At 47.2% G+C, this 21,725-nt stretch overlaps 1 protein-coding gene across 2 annotated transcripts; it reads left to right on the top strand.

Moving 5' to 3' along the window:
• The first annotated feature begins 321 nt into the window (after nucleotides 1-321).
• On the top strand, nucleotides 322-21,658 carry TMEM39A (transmembrane protein 39A). 2 transcript variants are annotated; one of them, XM_065643315.1, is made up of 9 exons: nucleotides 322-535; nucleotides 13,293-13,486; nucleotides 14,929-15,151; nucleotides 16,571-16,654; nucleotides 18,051-18,193; nucleotides 18,662-19,010; nucleotides 19,830-20,017; nucleotides 20,518-20,638; nucleotides 21,138-21,658. In XM_065643315.1, the coding sequence occupies exons 2-9, from the start codon at nucleotides 13,374-13,376 to the stop codon at nucleotides 21,369-21,371; spliced, it is 1,455 nt and encodes a 484-aa protein (XP_065499387.1). In that variant the 5' UTR covers nucleotides 322-535; nucleotides 13,293-13,373; the 3' UTR covers nucleotides 21,372-21,658. The 2 variants fall into 2 exon arrangements, with proteins under 2 accessions (XP_065499387.1, XP_065499378.1); XM_065643306.1 differs by lacking the exon at nucleotides 322-535 and having other exon boundaries at nucleotides 13,276-13,486.
• Nucleotides 21,659-21,725: the final 67 nt, after the last annotated feature.

The raw sequence follows: 21,725 nt of genomic DNA, 5'->3' as shown, positions 1-21,725 counted from the left end.
ACGCCGCCGGTACCGCGGCCCGGCGGCGCTGCTGCCACCACCAAGATGGCGGCGCGGCGCGGCCGCCCCGCCCCCGCGGCGCCCTTCCCTCCCTGGGCCGGCCGCGGCTCGGCGGCCGCCGCGGTGGCTGCTGCCGCCGCCGCCTGTCGCTCTGTGATGAGAGCATCAGCCCTCACTGCCACGTCTCCCGGGCAGCTGCGGCGGCAGCGGCGCGGGCAGCCGGCGGTGTGCAGGGCCGCGCCGGGGTGCCGAGGCCGGGACCGCCCTCCTCCTCTTCCCTTCCTTTCGCTTCCCCGCAGGGCGGCCGCGGCCGCCCGCCCCTGCTCCTGCCCCGCCGAAGGGCGCTGGGCGCCGGCGGGCAGCGGCGAGGTGCGTCTGCCCGGCGGCAGGAGAGGCGCTCCGTGGGGCACCCGCCACCGCCGCCTCGTCCCCCGCCGGCCGACCGGGGGGCTGCCGGGGGCCGGGCCGCTGCCGCCGGAAGGAGACCCCGCTGCCGGCTGATGTCCGAGCCGCGCCGCCGCCCGCGCTTGGATGTGTGAGTACCGGCCCCGCCGCTCCCTCGGGGCAGCTCCGCTCCGGGAAAAGCCCGAGCGACTGCGGCGGGCTCCGCCGGGACCCTGCCCGGGTGGTGCGGGGCCGGGCGGCCCCATGGAGCCCCCGCAGGCTGCCCTGGGCGTGCGGTGCTGCCTCCCGCCGACCTGTAACTTCGTGTGTGTGTGTGTTTATGAGGTGCGGGGGCTTCTGCCGTTTTTGTTTCTTCCTGGCTGGTAAGTTAACCGCACTGGGTGCCGGGCTTCTCGTTTTGGACGTTTCCTGCTGTGTCTGGGTTTGGAGCAAGATGTCTGAGCGTGTTGCTGAGAGGTGGGTGCTCCGCGGTGGGAGGGTTGAGGACGGAACACGAAGAAGTTGGTCTGGGGTCATGGGTAGGTTCGCTTTGGGTTTTAAAATGCCGTCCCTACGTAATCAGTCCTCTGAAGGAGTTAGGAGAGGGCACCGTCCTGTGGCACATGAAGAACTGAGGCAATCTTCCCTAAATCGTGGCAAATCTAACCCCCCATAAGGTACTGTTTCCAGAATGGATGTGGGTGCACCTCTCTACAGCTGTTCTTTTTTGTACCACTGATTAAATGGTGTATCCATCATCCTCCGTTATGTAGGATAGCAGTTAGGCTGGTGACTTTCCTTATTACATGAGGTAGCTCCTTCGCTACTCCAGCACCATTTTAACATGTGAACGTATAGCGGAAACAGAGGCAGCTTTGTTTGAGATTTGTGATCGCTCTCATGCATGCTTTTTCGTTGTGAATAACGGCCCGCTCATGTCACTGCTGTCTGTTACGACTGTAAGTGAAAAAATGAGATAACTATATTATAAAGTGGCGAGTTGTAAAGTTTTTTGGAAACGAGGCATTGCATCTGTAACCAGCTCAGGTCTGTTAACTTGCTGCGATCAAAAGAGATTTTCTGGGGGAGGTATACGGTAGTACGAGGATGGGACTGGAATGGCTCAGCTCCAGTTTCACAGGATGCTGAGAACAGAGCAGGACACCAGCCCGTTAGCCCACAGTCTGCTCCTTTGCTCACCTCCTGGCACTCCTGTTGTGGGAGTGGCTTTGTTTCTGACATGCATTTCTCCTTCCAGCTGCTCCTCTGGAGCGCCAGCTCCTTCCGTCGAGGTGCTTCGTGTTGTGATCGGATAATACTCTGCTAGTAAAACCTGGGCCCACTGGAGCCAAGGTGCTAGCCAGGTGCTGCTGACCTCTCTGGGAGTTGTGCTGAAACTTCACCCGCTCCTTTTTGATCCTTATCAGACTGGAAGTTCTTCAGGTGTAGGTACAGCTACTCCGTGTTTCTGTTCTTGAGCATCTTTGACTTGGGTTTTGCAGTGGAAACCAGCATGTAGGGTGGGAATGCTGTCCTGGTCTGATTTATTTGGAAGAACAGAGGAGCTCAGGTAATATGACTGACACAGTTAACTGTGTCCAGCGTGATGTGTACTCCTAATCGTGAGACCACAGAGGTCTGCACGCCACCTGTACAGCTCATTCCGGGCTGTCTCTTTGCAGACCTAATGACTTGCAGGCATTTGAGACCTGGTTTTCAGAAGATCTGGTTATCCACACTCTTACCAATAGAAGTGTCTATATTGCCCCAACCCGAGCATTCAAAATCATTGATAATTTACATTAATGGCAGGCCTCTTATTTTATGTTTATTTTTTCCTTTTTTTTTACAGTCATTCCGACTGTAAAACTGAGATAAAACATTTTACTTCCTGGTTTTGCAGAGTATGTTGCTATTCTACTTATAAGAAAGTAAATTCTTTTCGAAACTTCTTTCAAGGTACAGGTTAGCACCTTGCTGAATTATTCTTTTTACAGAGACACTAATGTCATCCTGTGGTAGTTAAGGAAATAAGCTGTTCTCATTTTAGTGGCCTGCCTGTATTAGAAATATTTGTGCTGATGTAACATTGCCAATATAGGTATACTGTTAAAGCAGAGGCCTAATCACTTTTTTGTCTATGCTTTCTTCAGACACTGCTTTTTGGTCTGAAATTTGAGAGAGAGAATCAAACGATGTATGTAGTATTTGAGGGGGAAAAAACCACGCCTTTCTGCTGTTTTTGCAATTAAGCAGCACTGAACACCGATCTTTCTTTGAAAGTTTCTGTATTGCAAATTGACTTGGGCAACTCAAGTCTGGATATCATAAAACTAACTTTTTTTTTCTTCTGCAGGCATCAAATCTGGATGTTTGAGAATACAACAAGAGCATATATGCTAGAAACGTTTGTTAAGGTGGCTTCTAATTTCCGTGAGTGTTAAGTTCAGAAGCCAGTTGGGCCACTCAGTACAACTCTGTAGAGTTCCAGCTCCTAAGGATGGATATGGTGCTAAGCAAGAAGATAGTACTGATTCTGAGACTATTCTGCTCCTCATTCTCAGTGCTTTCCCTGTGCCTCAGCATCACAGAATCCTGGAAAAAAGTTTTTTTCTAGCAGTTACAAACATGTGATTCAGTTCTAGTTTTATGGATGTGAAACCCTTGAGTTGGAGGGGTTGGATTCGTACTCTGGATTTAAAGAGGAACTTTATTGTTGATACAAAGATGTGTGTGCATTTTAGCACTGGTGAAAATCAGAGATTTGGCTGAATTTGTTTACTATTAGAACATTTGGTCTTAAAAATATTACCAGTTTCTGACCATTATTTTGTTTGTCCATTGTGAAATTTTACATCCTGGCATGTTTATGGGCTGAGAAATAGAGAGGAGGGTTGAATTTGGTTTGCGGAAGCTACTTAAATGCTTGGAATCCTTAGACTCTAGTACTACTTGATCTGTCATACTTAATTGTGCAGCATGATATTCTGTTATACATATTTACCTTTGTTGTGGCCCAATCTTTGTTCTTCTTGCACTGCCATTCAGTTGGAGAACTCATACAGTTTGATGTCAGTACTGCAGTGCTACCTTATGCACAAGAAGTTGTAAGGAAGATACAAAATTATGACAGTCGACCTTCCTCTTCTTTTGGTGATCCTTTTCCTCTGCCATCTCTTTAATCTGCTCTCCGTCTGCCTGTCACAGTAATGGATGGTGCCATGAAGTTTGCTCTCTCCTCTTTGTTCACCTAACCACAGGAGGTCTCTTGTGGTGATAGAAACTTTAGTCCATTTATGTCTAACTGTTCCACAACGAGATACCTACTGCTAGATGAGCGGTATGCCTTTTGGCAGGTGGATTTTTAAAATCAGAGGTGAATCTCTAGTAGCTGTGTGGCTTGGGCAAATAGTTCATGAGCTATCACAAACTTGCCCGAAAGGTTTCCTGCCATTCTTTGTGGGGTGTAGCCGTTGGAGAGTAATTTCCAACCTTTTTTGACTTTTTGGGCTGAACGTGTCACAAGTGGAAAACGAGACTTCTGGTGGGAAGTGAGTATTACGCAAGCCAATCAGAAAAACTGTGCTAGCTAACGTGGTGCAGCGGCATCCACATGTGCTGGAGGTTTGAAATGCTTGGTTTAAAGCAAAATTATCAGCAGACATCTGTGGCCCCGTAATACTTATAAGGGAGTGTGTATACAGATTCAGGCAGCTAAATTAGTCTTGGTATAATTAATTATACCAGGGATTAATGTATCCTATTGCAATTTCCTGAACTGCAATGTTAGTTGCTCTGTAAATGGTTGTACAGTGTTCTGAGTGCTGCCTACCTGAGTAATGCAAGTTGAATTGAAGACCTTTACTGTTTTGCAGGGAGCTTGTATCGCTGTTATTTAGGAGGAAATTAGAGGGGAGTGATGTATTCTCATATGTGTTTTATGTATTAATGTGAATTTATGATTTATGCAAACTACCATTTATTTAGAATTCCCTGCAATAATTTTGCTTTTCCACAGTGTCAGGGATATGCAAGTAGTTGTTGCACTGATCCTTTCCAATATGAATGCCAGTGCAATGACACGGGGTAAGACTCGAGAAGCTGTTTCTTCCTTGCATTTTACTCCATGCCTTCAAACTCATTGCTACAGATGGCAGATGCCTGCCTTATTTTTAGCTACATGAGGACAAAATAGAAAAATCCTAGTGACTCCCTGTGATTTGTCATCATCACTGTTCTCCATTAAATTAAACATAGGGATTGGCAGATGAGCAAAACCAGCAGGAAAGCAGCTTCTGTTTATTTTTAAAAAAGCTTGTCTAAAGCACTAAAATAATACTGTAAAAAATATTCACTACTATGTACAGAGACCCCTGGGAGGAGAAATACTCGCCGAACAGTTTATCCTGTTTGGGATAAGGAAATTGAGATCTAAATCAGTAAAACAACTTCCCTGGAAGTCAGTTGAAGAGACTAAAAGCAGAGAGTTCCTGGTGTGCAGTCCTGTACTCAGGCCTTTGAACAATGTGTATGTATTCAGGGTTTGGAGGAGAATGCATATTTTGGTGGCTTGCTTGGCTGAAAATTATAAGATGGGCTCTTAAGGCAAGAGCATCTTTTATTTTTTCTCTCTTCTGCCACCCCCCGTAGGGGTCTGTTTTGCTGCGTGTTTGCCCCAATAAGTTGCAAAAGAAAATCTCAGTGGCTGTAGCTAAAATTCCTCTCCTTTTTCAGTCGCTGTGCGGTGTTCCGTGTAACAGAGAGCAGTCTCTCTGCGTTCATCGGTGGCTGTGTTTTAGCAGCTCCCTGACTGCACAGAGTATTTACTGAAGAGCTTTGGTGCAAGATGGATGTAGGAGTGCATGTTGATAAATTGTATTAAGAGCCAGCTTTGATAGCTTTGCCTGTGTTGTGTCTGCTGATACGTCGTCCTTATGATTTGGCATTGCTTCCCAGCCCGTGTCCCTTTCTGAAGTGAACTTCTGTTTCTGTCTGTAATGGGCACATGGAGTTGGAGCTTAAGACTTTTGTGTTGTTACATATCCAAATCCTGTTTTGGATCTGAAGCTGAAACTGTCCTGAGCTTACAGACGACAGCGCAGGTTGTCTGTAAGAACCTTAGATCTAGCTCACTAATTCTCACCAGCTATTTGGTTGGAGCCTCTTGCTGTGGATGAGGCTGGACTTGCTGCCCTTTCCCCACACCATTTAGAAGCATGGGAACTGTAGGACCGAAATAGACCATGACCCAACTGGTCAGGCCTGCATTTCCCTCTTCTGCTGGAAAAGCTCAACTTTGCAATTCTGTCTTGCTCTCCTACAAGGACAAGCCAATGCTTGCTTTATTCCCAGATCCAGTATTTGGCTGTGAGTGTTGCTGTATATGTCAAAAGAAGCCAAAGAAAATGTTAATGTCTTGCTAACTGTGCAATCCTGTTGCCTTGGTGAGAAATGTGTTATCAGCCACTTGTAGCTCCTGAGCCCTGAGGATCTTGTGTTGTGGGTTTGTTTTTGTTCGGTTAGTTGGTTTTTCTCTCCACCTTTTTGGAACGTAATTTCCCTTGTCTTCATTCATAAAATTATTCTAGTCATTCATTAAAGTCTTACTAAGCTGTTTACTTTGACCTCCTGGAGCAGTTAGTTGCACAAGGTAATTATATGGTTATAAAGTATTATCTTATTATTCCAGGAACTGCGGCTTTGTTCTTGTACTCATGAGAGGTTCATTAAGAGCGCTTAGCTTGTGTATCTTCTTTCCTCCAATTCACAAAGACTTGAACTCATCTGTGTTCTGAAGAGGACTGTATCCCCTGCATACCTCTGGAAAGCTCTTCCTTGCACCCTCTGAAGTAAGGTCTTTGAGGGAATTCTTAAAGAATGTACAGGATTTGCATTGGAAATCCTTCTCCATTTTAAAGAATTGCTTTCTCAATCTCTTGGATAATTTTCTTGGTCTAGAGTATTAAGAACTTAAATCCATGTCCCATCCTTAAAGAGCACATCTGCAAAATGACCTGAACCGAGCTTACTGCACTTCAACCCGGAGAGGCTTTTCCTGGAAAATTTTTCTTTCGTGCTCCCATTTTTGTTGGTGGGTATTTGAAATACTGGGTCACCCAGACATGGCAGGCACTGCCTTCACCTGGTCTTTAGCTAGAACTTTTATTTTCCTTGCTTGTCTGTCTCCTTAGCTCTAGCCTTCCTTGCTGAAGATGGCTGAAATGAGTCATACAATAGATACGCTCTTTGTGAAATCTTTCCTTTTTCTTGCTGCTTTCACCCTTTGGTTTTGGCACGTATTTAGAGGACTGATAGATGGAGCCTCTTTGGCCAGAGTTGTGCTGTATCGGAAAAGCCTACAGACTTGGTCTTGCCAGGTTGGTTTTGTTATTACAGAGGAGGTTCTTGGTTCTTAGTCACTGAGCAAAAATTAGTCTTGCTGATGCATCACCTGACAGCGGTGATTCACCGCCCAGCGCTCGTCCTCCTTGCCCAACCCTGCACTGCGCTTCAGGGGGGTTTCTGTCTCTCTCCGTACCACATCTCCTCCTTAATCCATCACTCCGTACGGCACGGCGATATGGAAAATCTGCTGGTTTGGTAGCCCTCCCTCCTAACTGGTTTTCCCTCCCAGCCCTGGGGCCGGTGCTGAGCTTTGGGCCAGGTGAGGAGTGTGTGCCTTTGGAGCCAGCCTGAGTTGAAAGGTTGTGTTGACTTAGCGCTGGGGGAGCTCTGCACAAGCCAAATATTTATCTTTCCATCTGATAACCTGTTGGTTCTTTCCTCCCTTGTAACAACCATATGCTTTTTTATTCCCAAACCAAGTTAAGGCTTCCACAGAAGTTTTGCAGCTTCTCAGCTTTCGGCATGGCAGATGTGAGGGCGCTGACACGGTGGCCTTGTGACCAAGGCACGTGTGCAGCTATTGCTGTTCCTAGGCTCTTTTATCATTTTATTTTGGTTTGCTGTCTGTATGGGGGTTTGTTGTTGTTTTTTGTTTGGTTGGTTTGGGTTTTTGGTGGGAGGTTTTTTGTGTGTTTTTTGTTTGGTTGGTTGTGTTATTCTGTTTGTTGATTTGGGTTTTTCTTGGCGTTATATTGGGTGAGTCATTTGCCAGCTTTGTGTCTCAGTTTTTCCAGCTGTCAAAGTGTGATATATAAATAAATAAATAAAAGGCTCACACTAAAAGGAAGTAAAAATAAGCCATAGTAACTAGGACTCAGAGCAGTTCAAAAGAAGACTTGACTATAAGGTGGATTCACTGGTAATGTGCAAAGACATTAGGATTGCTGGACAAATTTAAGTTTGGGGTTAGGTTGACCAGCTACAGCAACTTGAAGTGAGGACATCAGTAACCGAGTGACCTTTTTACATTGCTTGTTTCGATTTTGGAGAGTGATGGGGGCAGGAGGGAGGAAGAGGAGAAAGAGCCGTTTGTCGGCCAGCTGAAAGTCACAACTGTTACAGTATATATTTAATCCCAAAGGTTAGAGAATCCTGCCCGATTTGCCTCCTTCCATCCTTCCAGAAGTGGTTTCACCAGGGGCTGGTAACTGTCTTTTGCTGCCTTGCAAACAAGGTTTTATAAAGAAGCCACTGTCTGGGACACAGTGAGCTGTTGTCACCTGCGGGGCTGCTTGTGGGCACTGGCAGTCAGCAGCCTCAGAAGCTGTGCAGGTGCTGGCCGTGCTGTTCAGTGGCAGCCCTGGGGACAGAGCCTTTTGCTCAGGCCAGGGCGAACCAGCGAGGTCTTAAATGGTCGCTTGTCTTTGTGCTCTGGGAGCTCATGCCTCGGGGCTTATCCGGGCAGTCCATTTCCAGGATATATGTTCCTTTTTGAAGGAAAATGACCTAGAAGCTGGTGCTCCTGACAGCAGGGGAACAGGCAGCTAACTATGTGGGGGGAAGAATTGCCAGATAGCTGGGTGCAGGAGTTGAGTGCTCTGAAGATGGTGGTGCTCCTTGCCCTTTGACACTGAACGGCTGCTTCTTGCACTGCTGCTCCCACCCGCCTTGGCTTGTACTTTCCCTGCGCCGTTCCCAGTTCCTTTGTCCTTTTGTCCCGCACTTGACGCTAGCTGTGGTTCAGGTTATTACCAGTAGCACCCAGAGGGGCTGGAAACATCACTGGCGCTTTGTCAGTGCTGGTGGTTCCCCGTGCTTCGTGTCAGTGCTCAGCAGCCGTGTTGCAGGGGAGGCTCGCTGTGCTTCCCTGCGAGGGAGCACCGCAGAGGTGGCAGGTGTGTTTCCATGCCTGCAGAGCTGGGAATTTCCTGTGCCCTCAGTACAGGAAAGACACGGACCTGTTGGAGAAGGGCCAGAGGAGGCCACAAAAATGATCAAAGGTCTGGAACACCTCTCCTGTGAGGACAGGCTGAGAGAGTTGGGGTTGTTCAGCCTGGAGAAGAGAAGGCTCCGGGGAGACCTTATTGCAGCCTCTCAGTACTTCAAAGGGGCCTATAAGAAAGATGGGAACAGACTTCTTAGCCGGGCCCGTTGCAACAGGACAAGGGGTAGTGGTTTTAAGCTAAAGGAGGGGATATTCAGTCTAGATGCGAGGAAGAAATTTTTTACAACGAGGGTGGTAAAACACTGGCACAGGTTGCCCAGAGAGGTGGAAGATGCCCCATCCTTGGAGACATTCCAGGCCAGGCTGGACGGGGCTCTGAGCAACCTGATCTAGTTGCAGATGTCCCTGCTCATTGCAGGGGTGTTGGATGAGGTGACCTTGGAAGGTCCCTTCCAACCCAGACTATTCTATGATTCTATAAAGCACAGGCACCCTGAATGGGAAGTCTTGCTAGCAACCCAGACAATGCTGAGAACTTCTGTGTTGCTGAGGAGGAGGAGGAGGCAGGTAGAGGTAGGCATTGCCACAGAGGCAATGTGTTGCTTCACCCCAAGAAATCCTGTGCTTACTGCCATGAAGAAAGGTGCTTTGATCAAGGTGGAGAGTTGCAATGAGAGACCTTTGGTCTTCCCAAGCCACGTTGCAAGAAGTGAGGGTGGCCACGTTTCCCTTTGTGCTCTTGAGAGTATCGGGTTGTAGGACTTGTGGAGTCATGGAGAGCCTCTTGAATGTTTTCCAGGCTCTGAGAGTTCTCACGTCTCGGTGCAGCAAGCCTCCTGAGAGGATTGGAGGCTCAGAGTTTTCTCCAATTAAAAAAATGTTAACGCTATCAAAATAACAGGCTAAGCATTGTAGCGTTTCCAGCAAAGAGATGGGGAACCAGGCAGACTTTTCATTCTGATTCTCCTGATTTGTCTCTTGTAAGAGCTGTTTGGGCAGCTGCTGATGCAGGAACATGATTCTGAGTGATGGTCCCTGGGGAACAGGACCAGGCTTCATGCTGAACTGTCCACCTCTGAACTGGTGGATAGTTCATCTACCTAACTCTTCATCAGCAAAGCCTTGCTCACAGCTGTGGTTCTTGCTCACCTTGATCCTGCCTCATCAGGGTAACTGTGGAGCTGATGGGTAGGAAATCAGAGTGTCTGATGCCTTATGTTCCTAGATATTCTTAGAACCACGTCACAGCTGAAAGTTTTGTCTCTGTCCCGAAGAAAGAGCGCAGTCCCTTTCTAGGACCCAAGAGCTGTCTGTACCCATATCTGTTCCCTGTGCACAGGTAGGACCACTGTCCACTATTCTGTAGCTGGTCTCCAAATCCTTCTTGTGTGTATTTATGATGCCCACATCTGCCTGAGAGAGGAGAGGACATCTTGGAAACTAGGCAGATTCTGTTCTGGGGATGTTGAGGATGAATGGACTACAAGCATGTGATTTCTTTTTGTGGGAAATTATAGGTGAACTAGGAAGAACAATGTGGAATCACATTAATGGACTAAAGAGTCTTGTCAGGAAAAACTTTTATCTTCCATTACTCACTTTTTGTACCTGTGACTATATAAAAGAAGATTGCTGATGGGTTGGGGACTTGGTGGACTCCCAGCTCGTTTTGCGGGCTCTTATTTCTTAATATGACTTGGATGCATACAGGAATTTTATCTGTTGGCATAAAGGGTCATGGACGCTTTTTTTTTCCTTCTTAGAATATTTTTCACAGTAGAATCATGTCTTTGTTTATTAATTGAAAACTATAAAGAGGCGTTTTCCCATGTCGCTCTCCTCAAAAAAGGAGTGCTGTTGATTGGTTCAAGGCCAAAAAAAGCAGACTTAGAGTCAAACTGATCTGTAATCTCACTGCTTTGTTCACCTTTATCTGGGGAGATTCAGTTTTGTGTAGCTAGTTTTACAAAACAAAAGCAAACAAAAAAGGAATGGTTATTAGGCAGATTTTGCTCTGATAGACATCTACCTAATTTGATCAGACTCTAGTGAAGTTATTTAAAGCTTGGCTTGAGGAACTGCCCAGTCTGTATATGTTCGTGGATCACTGTGAAAGGGCTTATTCAAGTGCATTTAAAATATGGTGCAGTGATGTTAAGGAGGGCTCCTTTTCCACAGACATTCTGTTTTACTGATAGGAAGCTGCGTTTTACTGGTTTGCAAAACAAGAGGGTGGAAATGTGATTATGCAGTGTCCAAGTGTCTATATGTGTGTATCTATATGTCTTGTGAGCATATGAAGCATGCTAATGGGATAATACTAATTAGAGCTGTTAAATTATTTACATGAATTACTGAATGAGGCATAAAATACCTTCCACTGTTAATACCACTAATTAGACCACTGATGTATTGCATCCGTTATCACAAATAATCTGTAGGTTGAATCAGACCATTTGTTTTGGCTTCCACAGTCCCTGTAAGAGTTTAATTTGGCTTAAAATGGCTTTCAAAGTTGTTCCTTTTAGAGGTTTTTCTCCTTTTTTTTTTTAATTCGCCCTAGCTGCTTATGTAAAGTGTCTGGATGCCCTAAGTGAACATTACATTGTGTGTTGCTGCCTCTGCTCATCTTGTGCATGCAGGAGAATTTTCTTCTTTTTATATTCAATTCCTGAAATAGAAATACTCCCAATTAAAACTCCAGAACATCCTAGAGAAAGTTTTCTGAAAACTTTAGAGTCTTGACTAGAAAGGTAAGGAGGGCTTCAATTCTCTGTTGTGTTGTCATTGGAATTATAATGCAAATTTTGAAGTCTGCTGAAAGGCATTATTTTCCTCCAAGTCCAAATTGTCCAATGTTTGCTCTCGCCTTGCATGCAATATCACAACTCCTTTTTTTTTTTTTTTTTTTTTTTTGCATGACCTTCATGAGGGTATGTGGAAAGCATTTATCTTTTGATGAAACATCTTGATTTTTTTTTTTTTTTTGGTTGAAATTTTGAGAATCGGTTGTTGAAGTAGAGACGAAAGATGGGAAATTGTAATAAAAAGGACGATTCTTTGAGAGTTTTTTTAGAATAGTTCTCCTGCAGGCTGTGTTCATGGTGACAGTGGTGTGACTCATTGAGCAAACTTCCTAGCATTTCTGCCAGCTGTGATTTCTCAGGATTTTAAAGGGGGTGATAACTGAATTATAAATAGAAGATAGGTTCCATCTGTAAATTTCAAAGATAGATCCAGGGTTTCCCAGAAGGTGTGAGTACTTTTTTTGGACCCTGGGATGTTTCTGATTATGATGCTTTGCCAAAAGGGCAGGTGATTAGGCTCCAGACATGCAGACACACCAGAGTCCTTGTAGGGAGATGCTCATTAAGCGTCTGCATTACATACGACACATGTACTTGGAATGACTTCTGATTCGCTCTCCAATTCAACTCCTCACTCTCTCATGTCTGCTGTCTGTCAGAAACTTACCTGACTGCTGAAATCCTTGTAGTGTTAGAATAGTTTGGGTTGGAAGGGACCTTCAAAGCTCATCTAGTCCAACCTCCTGCAATGAGCAGGGACATCTGCAACTAGATCAGGTTGCTCAGAGCCCCATCCAGCCTGGTCTTGAATGTCTCCAGGGATGGGGCATCCACTACCTCTCTGGGCAAACTGTCCCAGTGTTTCATCACCCTCAGTGTAAAAAATTTCTTCCTCATGTCCAGCCTGAATCTCCCCTCTTTAGTTTAAAACCATTACCCCTTGTCCAGTCGTAACAGGCCCTCCTAAAAAGTCTGTCCCCATCTTTCTTATAGGCCACTTTTAAGTACTGAAAGGCCGCAATGAGGTCTCCCCGGAGCCCTCTCCAGGCTGAACAACGCCAACTCTCTCAGCCTATCCTCACAGGAGAGGTGTTCGTCTTGTGTGGGACACCAGTGAAATAAAAATAAATAAATAAATATTTAAAGGCTTACTTTTTTTTGAAGGCTGGGATATGTGATTGCCTCCGTGTGCATTTGAAGGACATGCATAATACGTGTGTTTTGCTGCACTACGCTGCTAGCTAGATCCACCTTTAAATGGATGTCCTACCATTGTGTCAGTGGGGCTTTCATAGCACAGAAGGGAGCTGAACCATGCAATTAACTTCACTGAGACCTAATAAGGCTGCCTTTTCTGAGCTCTCGCAAGAGAGGGTCGAGCATCAGACCCTGCCATGTGATGTGTTGGGTGGTAGAGAAGACCTGGGAAGCTCTAGTGGCTCTTTGCAGCAGAACAGGGAGAGGGCTTTCCCCAGGCTTGCTTTTGAAATGAGGCAGGCAGTCCTGTGGTCTCGAGTACTGGAGATGCTCAGTGGTGCTTTCCAGCCCACAGGAAGCATGAGCAGTCACTGATGGCTAATTTAAGCAGCCCCTTTTTAAAGACACAGTGTCAGTGGCATCCGTGCTGTGTATGCAGGGGGATGCTGATCCAGTGCTGTTGAAATGGCACCGTGTTTTCGGGTGGTGATGGGTGTCCCACAGGGCTCTGCATGTATGAGAGTGGCTTCCCTTCGCATGAACTCGCTCGGCTGGGGTGTGAACTAGGTGACCACCAGTTTGCAGCTCAAGTGATGTTTCTGCCTCCTTTGCAGACCTAGGAAGGCTTCGGGATCATTGTCTGGGTCTCGGGGCACAGCCTGCCGGAGGCACTGGAAGTGGACTGGCTCCTGGTCATGCCCGGTGGAAGGAGGGGACCCAGCCGGCAGCAGCTAAGCCGTTCAGCTTTGCCTTCTCTCCAGACGCTGGTTGGTGGGAGCTGTGGAAACGGTACCGGTTTGAGAAACAGGTGAGGACGAAGAGAGGGTTGCTGAGACTCCTGCAGCCAGGATAGCGCTAAAAGCCAGGAGCCTTGATCCGCTCTGAATTCTGCCTGGGAGCGTGGCTTCGTGGTTAAAGCAAGGAACTGGGAAGTGGAAACCTTGAGCCCTCTGCAGTGGCATCAGGAGATGGCCCCTCCAAGAAGGAATGTGCCCTGCGTGATAAACCTCTTCCAGCTTCTCTTCCGAGCTCTGCTGTGGCACACGCTTCCCTCTGCGGTCCCTCTTGTCTTCGTGCATTAAAATCACCCTGGGGGAGGGTTCATAGAGTCATAGAATTATAGAATGTCCTGAGTTGGAAGGGACCCACAAGATCATCAAGTCCAACTCATCTGTAAGTCCCTCTCCTACGTGAAAGAAAGGCAGGGCAGGAGGATGCCTGTATTCTATTTTAGCCCTTCTGGCTGCGTGTGAAACTAAGTCTCACAGTTGGCAAAGCTCATCTCCATTTTCTGGGGAAGTTTGGCCTGAAAAAGGAACACACAGTGATATTTAGATCTCCACATTTGGCCTAAAGACTAAAAGGGCCCAGTGTTACTTCCTTCCATACAGAAGTTAGCAGACTAGTGAAGCTATTTGCTCCATGTTGAGGCCCTGATCTACTTGGTATAGGTTCATCCTTACAGAGCAGAGAGATCCAAGCTGTTTAGCTTTGGCCTTTAATTACTTCTCTGGCTGTGAGAGATAGATGGCACAGTTTTAGATTCTTGAGGAACAAGTAACTGTTGAGACCATGGAGTTCAGTGCCCCAGGGTCCTGGGGGAGCATGGCTTATCCTGGTTTCAGTCAGACACAGCATAGTTCATGGCTGAACTTCCTCCATCAGCTTAGTCTGCTGGAGCTTTTGGTTGTCCGAGCCTCCTCTGAAGGCCAGGGAAGAAGGAAGTGTGAGAACACTTGAGAGATCAGTCTCTGCGAGGTGGCCAAAGTCCTCCATTTCATTTTTAGTTACCGCTCTTTTCAAGAGAGGAACTGTGAGCAGAATGACAATGGTTACTTTGCAATACTGGAGAAGGAGGCTGGGTGCTACTGTAATGTCCTAGTGATGGGTGGAAGGAGCCAACATTAAGTGCTTGGTCTGGCACAGAGTCCTCAATGATTTTTGCTTGGAGTTGCCTCCTTCCTCTCTGCCTCTGTTCCTCCATCTGCAAGTTTACTGAAATACTGCTGCAGCACCTCTGGCAGACCAATCTGTTGTCTGGTGAAAATGCTGGATAAGGGTTTTGTCTGGGCTAAGAAGATGAAGAATATCACCACCAGTCTTGCCCCACAAATATGAATGCAAGGCTGCTGCCATCTCTCCTCTAGCAATGCCCAGTGCCAAATTCACAACCCCACGCACTCCCCGTCCTGGAAAATGGTAGAGATGATGTAGAACGTTTACCAAGTGAGTGATATCTATCTCCTTCAGGAATGGTAGTGCCATCAGCCTCTCCGCGCCTCCAATCACAGCGCTGATTACTCCAGAGCCTGTACGGCACTGCCGGATCCCCGAACTGCCGTTGGATGGGAGCCTTCTCTTTGAATTCCTGTTCTTCATCTACCTACTGGTAGCCCTCTTCATTCAGTACATCAACATCTACAAGACTGTTTGGTGGTACCCATACAATCACCCTGCTTCCTGCACCTCACTGGTGAGTTCCCCAGCAAATGCCATCACTTGTGCTTTTTCATTACGCAGCTTCTTTTCATGCTTCTTCAGTCCAGGAATCACCAAGCATTTGACATTAAGGAAGTGAAAAGGAGTTCACATGCACCCCCATCAGCCAGGGCCATGTCACCCCCGTTTTACAGGGGAGAAAATACATGGAAGGTGAGAGAGAGGTGTCAGCAGAACTCCTTCAGTGGAAATTTCTTGCAGATATTCGTATGGCCTAGCTAGTCTCTAGGGTTTGAAATGGAGCTGAGACTCCAGGAGCCTGCTTTCTCCTGCTGTGGGTGCCCCTTCCCAGTGGAAACAACAGAGCCTGAGAGAAGGGAGGTGATGCAAGTTTTCATTAAGGTCTCTTAGCAGGTCAGTAGCAGAGGAGATGGGGAGGGAGTCAGATCCTCAGCCTATGTAAACCTCCCAGTCTCCTTGGTTTCAGTTTCCTTCCTGGCCCGTTAAGCTGCACAACCTGGCAGTGACCTGTACCTGAGTCAGCAAACTTCATCTGATGGAAGCCTCTGCGGTGGTCCTTCAATTTATATTGTGTCCTTGCTGCTTGGAAGTATGAGGTGGTTCCGTAGTTAACTATACCCACAGGTGGTGCTGGTGTTCCAGTTATCCAGCTATTCATTTCAAATTCAGCTATGTGATGGTGGACACAGCTTTCTTTGAAGAAAAAGCATTCTGTTTGAGGCTTGCTACCCAAAAGGATTTAATGGTCACTTCTTTGTTCCCATCAGAAGTCAAGCGCTCTTTTTCATGCAAAATGTCCTTGAAGTCCCAGACAGCAGTATTCAGAGTCTGCTAACTGTTCTAGCCAGAACACGTTTGATGGCTTCACTAAAAAATCATAAGGGGTCCAAGAGCTGTATCTAACTGGATGCAACTGGAGTGAACATTAACTTCTAATACTGACCTATGGCCCATGAAGATGACATTTCTCAGATCAACTTGATTATCAGGGAGCACTGGTCACTACAGACCATTTCTGAGACCAAGAGCTAAAGTGAGTTGGTGTGCTCACTTCTGGGCTCCATTTCAGCTGCCCTTTCTCTGGTTGCTCAGTGGCATTTCCCAGGAGAACTTGCAAGCTGTTCTCCATAGTAGGATCCTGGTCCTAGACATCCCTTTGACCCCAAAGATACCTGCCTGAAGGGTGGGCTTGTTTTGTTTTCAGTGGGAATCTCTCTGTGGGTAGGAACCCCCATGTGGAGATCATCTTGGTTCTGGAGACATTCCTGTGTTGCTGATGTTTATCCCTTCTCCCTCGTCCCTAACAGAGATTTGGGGAATGCTTACATGAGGTCCTAATGTGCTCTCCGCAGCCAGCTTTCCAATTCCACCCCAGCTGGGTGGTTTCAGAGTCCCTTCCCCTGGTGAAGACCTTTTTTCTTTCCTTCTTCAGAATTTTCACCTCATTGACTACCACCTGGCGGCGTTCATCACAGTGATGCTGGCGCGGAGGCTGGTGTGGGCCCTCATCTCTGAGGTAACATTCCCACTGTTCCCTCTCCTGCCTGCAGTACTGATTGCAGAGCATGACCATCCATGGCCTGAGAAGGTTCTGTAAGTTGGATAGCTGGAGGGTTTCTTCCTCCCAGAACAAGTCTGGGTGTGAAGGACTAAGATTTTGGGGATGCCTTTCTGCCTTGGAGTTTTCTCCTTGGGCCCATTTGTGTCCTGCAGTATTGAGTAGCTCTGTTGCCTCTGCAGCTAGACAGAGATGAAATTGTCCCACTTGCTTCTGTATCCTTGCAGGTGCAATACTGTACCTCACTACCTCGTGCCAGAGAAGTGGCTGAGAGAGTTGCAAGTCAGGTAGCAGAATGGCAAATAGGGATGTTAGTCAGGACTGGAAAAATGAGCAAGAGATTAGAGGGGAAGGGTCAGTACGCTAAAGTGAAATACGAATAGGTGGTAGAACTGCTTTTCTAGTCCTGGTTACTCAATAAGTCTGAGACTCTGGTCATGTCACCTCAGATTTTGAGACCCTATCTGTGTTTGTGAGAGCAGAACCAGGTCAAATACATGTTTGAGAAAGGTCATTTTGAGGAAAATGGAAGTTCTGTCCACTGAATTGGTTAATACAACTCCAGGCTAAGCAACCAAGCAATAACTTTAAAAATAAGGAACAGTTATGTCCTGTTGAATAGGTAAATGGAGAACATGGGATCTCTGAAGTCTCTTTTCATCTCAGATTCCTGCCATTTTCATTTGTGTTCACATCCTCCGTAAAACCTCCCATAGACTGAAATTTCTACATTGAAACCTTCCATGCAAGTTTTTGCACATCCCTTCTATTGGCTCTAACCCCTAAGAATGTTTTCATAGTTCAGTTGCCTTCTCCCCTCTGGAGACTGGAACAAGCTTTCTTGCTGTCCTTTTAAGGTGGTACCTCCTCGCTGGACTGCAGCCTGTACGTCCAGTAGAGATGAGTGGTGGATAATCTAGTTTGGGGATTGCCAAGGTGCACCATCTTCTCTTCCCTTAGCTAAGAGCTGCGACATTCCAGTTCTTTAGGAAAACGAATGGTGACACCTGATCCTTCTAAAGGAAAGAGCAAGAGGAAATGTGTTTCAGGCTATCCTGGACTATCATCAGAGCAATACGGGACTTTGCAGCTCTGATTTTTAAAAGGCCCTCTTTTAGTTGCACCCAAAAACTTGTGCTTATTTGAAACTTTTGGATTCTACAACTCCTGAATAAAAACAAAAGGTATTTGTCTTTGTAAGAGTTGGTCTCCTGCTTCTGGCAGGAAGAGGGCAGCCATCACTCTTGGAGTGCCTCCTGGCACCCCTCCCAAGTTCTCCTCCACAGGCAACCCCTGTGCTCGTGTTCTAGCACTGGTGTTACAGGGCCACTGAGTGTTTCTTCTCCATTTACAGGCCTCTCAGGTGGGTGCGACATCAGTGATTCATTACATGGTGCGCCTGGTGCTGCTCACCCTCTGTGGATGGGTGCTTTGCTGGACTTTGGTCAACCTCTTCCGCAGCCATTCTGTTCTCAACCTTCTATTCCTGGGCTACCCGTGAGTGATACCGCCTTGTACCTTCATGGTAGGGGGAGCATAGCTGCTTGGGGGTGGCATGAACCGCTATGGGAAGCAGAGCTGTTGGCTGTAATTCATCTCCTCATCATATGATTAAAGGGGAAGCAGGAGTGGCCAGGGATGATGCGAGGAGGTGGCACTGAGCTGATGAAGCAAATTGCTTCAATATGCTGTTTACGTGAGGGGCCTTGACTGTGAGTGAAGAATGAGCCATTGGGGTCGTTGGTTCTACAGGTGGGATTTAAAGAAGCTTCTCTGCACAGCTGTTGAAGCTGCAGCCTCTTGCCTTTTATGAGGGAGAAGAGTTGGCCACTAGCTTCTGGAGTGAGGGTTCCTGTGTGGTGTCCCTCTCATGAGGGCCACCATCTGTTGAGAAGGTGCCCCCTGTTTCATGTTAGGATGGCTGTCATTTCAGCACTTTCTTTCTTTTTCTTTCTTTCCGTGCAGGTTTGGTGTCTATGTCCCTCTATGCTGCTTCCACCAGGACAGCAGAGCACAGCCCCTACCTGCGGACTGTGGTTACTTGGTACAGGACCAGATGGTGGATGATGGGGCTTCAGCTGTCAGCACTCTGGTCAAACCCAAAGATTTCCTCTCGCTTCTATGGGAATCCCTGAGGGAACAGTTCAATAATCCTACATCTATCCCCACCCACAGCTGCCCCCTCTCCCCAGATCTCATCCGCAATGAGGTGGAGTGCCTAAAAGCAGATTTCAACCGCAGGATCAAGGAAGTTCTCTTCAACTCTCTCTTCAGTGCCTACTACGTGGCGTTCCTGCCACTGTGTTTTGTGAAGGTACCTCTTGTCTAGCTCTCCGTGTCCCTGCCTGCCGTCTCCTTCTGTATGTTGTGTGAATTGCTGCCAGGCCAGATTCCTGGTTAATTCCCCTTTTCTCTGTCTCCCCTTTGGCAGCCCGGATAGCGGAGCATGGCTGCATCCGGAGGGCACTAGTACTGCTCCTGGTTGGCGGATAGGTATTGCCATAAATGTGATGCACCTCTAGTCCCATCACCCCACTTACTAACTCCCCTTCTCCCACCCCCTGTCTTAGGCAGATGGATAGCTGTGTTCTTCCTAGGAAAGGGAACCTGTTGTTACCTGTCTCAGATCCAACATCCAGGCTTTTGAGTGCTTGGATCAGAGGCTTTGGTGGTCAGCTTGTTAGAAAGCAGAGCCAATGAGGACGCTTGGCAAGCTAAATCCAAGAACCTCTTGTCAATGTGGGGGTTGTATCTTTTAATCTGTCGTTTTTCTAACTTGAATGAGCTCCTGTTGGTGTAGTGAAATAGGCAGGGCTCCACAATCCATGTAGTAGTCTTGGTGCAGGTGGTGCTCCTGGGGCAGTTCTGTGGCAGGCGAAGCCCTTTGTTGTCTGCTGCTGGAGGAGGAGATGCACCAGCTGCAGCATCATCCCCCTTGCCCTTTTTCCTTCAAGTCAAGGAGAAGGGAGTCTTGAGTGTTTCCTAAGCTATTACCCTCTGAAATCACTGGTCCAAAAGCGCATGCCTGTCATGTGTGGTGTGGGTCTGCTGGATGCACACGCAGTACGTCCCTTGTCATTCCTTCCTCTGTTTTGTGACAGCGGTGCCAAGTTCTCGCCTGGTCTCTTTGCAGAGCACCCAGTACTACGACATGCGCTGGTCCTGTGAGCACCTCATCATGGTGTGGATCAATGCCTTTGTCATGCTGACCACTCAGCTGCTGCCTCCCAAGTACTGTGACCTGCTCCACAGATCAGCTGCCCACCTCGGCAAGTGGCAGAAACTAGAACATGGTTCCTACAGCAATGCTCCACAGCACATGTGAGTGCGGGGATGGGAAGAGGTTGGCATGTCCAGAAAGGGGCTGAGAAGACATTCTAGTAGATGACTAAATATCAGCAGTGCTTATCTACTAAGGATACTTCTCCATTCCCCATGCAACTCTGCTGGTCTTTCAGTTCCCTAGAAACAGAAACGTGCTCTAGAGACCTGTCTGAGCTCCTCCAGTTACTGCTGGTTCCTTCCCAGAAACAAATGCTGAGATTCTTCTTGGCTGCTGGAGAAGCAGCTTGTGCAGGGGCAGGGGGTGGCCCCCTCCAATGCAGTGGGCTAGGGTCTTGCACTGGAAACAATTTGTCCACATTACGCAGAGTCCATCTGGTGGGCTTGTGATCACCTCTCTCTGCTTTTCCAGTGGGAGCAAGGACTTGTCCTTGTGACGGGGGGTCTGGTATTTTGCAAGACGCAGTCCGTTTCTGCAAACACACATTTGGGGAGTTGGGAGCACAGATGCTGATGTTCTGGCATTTTTTTCCCCACAGCTGGTCAGAAAACACAATATGGCCACAAGGAGTTCTGGTGCGACGTAGCCGATGCCTGTATAAAGCGGTTGGGCCTTACAACGTAGCAGTGCCTTCAGACGTGTCCCATGCCCGCTTTTATGCAAGTATCTCTTCTCTTGCTTGATGTGTTACGTCTGGTAGGGAGGAGAGGCTCAAACCTAGCTGCAGCAGAGCAGAGTGCAGTGCTGCGCCACAGCCTGTCGCTGCTAAATAAAATACAGGTTTGCAGCGGAAAGGCTTTCCTGTTGCAGTGTTATAGTGATGTCTGGGCAAGATGGAAGCTACGGCTGCTTTAGCAGTGCTTTCTCAGCTCTTGATCAGGCAGTAGCATATTCTTAAGAGGGTTCTAGTTAATGTTTTCTGGGGAAATGGGAAAGTACGTCCTCTGGCCAATAGGTCCTCCCCTTCTCAAGCAAAATGACACTTTTACGTGCCTTGTTTCTTATGCTGCTTCCCCCAAGTAGCAGCTAGCAGTGGTTGGAGTGCTAACATTCCTTCTGCCCAGCACAGTGGTGCCTGACATTACTTACATACCCCTCCCTGCTTTAACACTGCAACAAATTACAGAAATCTGTCATTTTTTAACTGTTTCCCTGCAGTTCCTATTTCACCGTCCATTACGGCTGCTCAACCTGCTGATTCTCATCGAAGGCAGCGTGGTCTGCTACCAGCTCTACTCACTGCTGCGCTCAGAGAAGTGGAACCACACCCTCTCCATGGCCCTTATCCTTTTCTGCAATTATTATGTCTTATTTAAGCTCCTCCGGGACCGGATAGTATTAGGCAGGGCATATTCCTACCCTCTTAACAACTATGGACTCAAGGCACACTAGGCTGGCCAAACATGTACCCCTTTTCTTTCCCTAACCACAGGGCAGGGAAGGAACCTCAGAAAAAAAAAAATATTTTCGTACAGTTCTATTTTTTTCTTGCGGCGTTTATAAATATTTAAAATATTTTATATTTTGTATACTATTGTTTTTGTGGGGCGGGAAGGGAACCAGTGGCAATTAAATGTCGCTTTATAAACAAGGTGTTATTTTATATATATATATATATATATAAAAAATCAATGTGTATATACAGTATATCTATACCCATACATATATCTATGTGAAGCAACAGGATTGTGTGTGTGGTCACTGTGTCTGCTTTGCTCACATAACTGCCTTGCTGTTGCATACTGC

The sequence above is a fragment of the Caloenas nicobarica genome, chromosome 1 (assembly GCF_036013445.1).
Source record: "Caloenas nicobarica isolate bCalNic1 chromosome 1, bCalNic1.hap1, whole genome shotgun sequence".
Lineage (NCBI taxonomy): Eukaryota > Metazoa > Chordata > Aves > Columbiformes > Columbidae > Caloenas > Caloenas nicobarica.
Note: the sequence above shows the minus strand (reverse complement) of the source record. Positions and strands in the feature narration are given on the sequence as shown.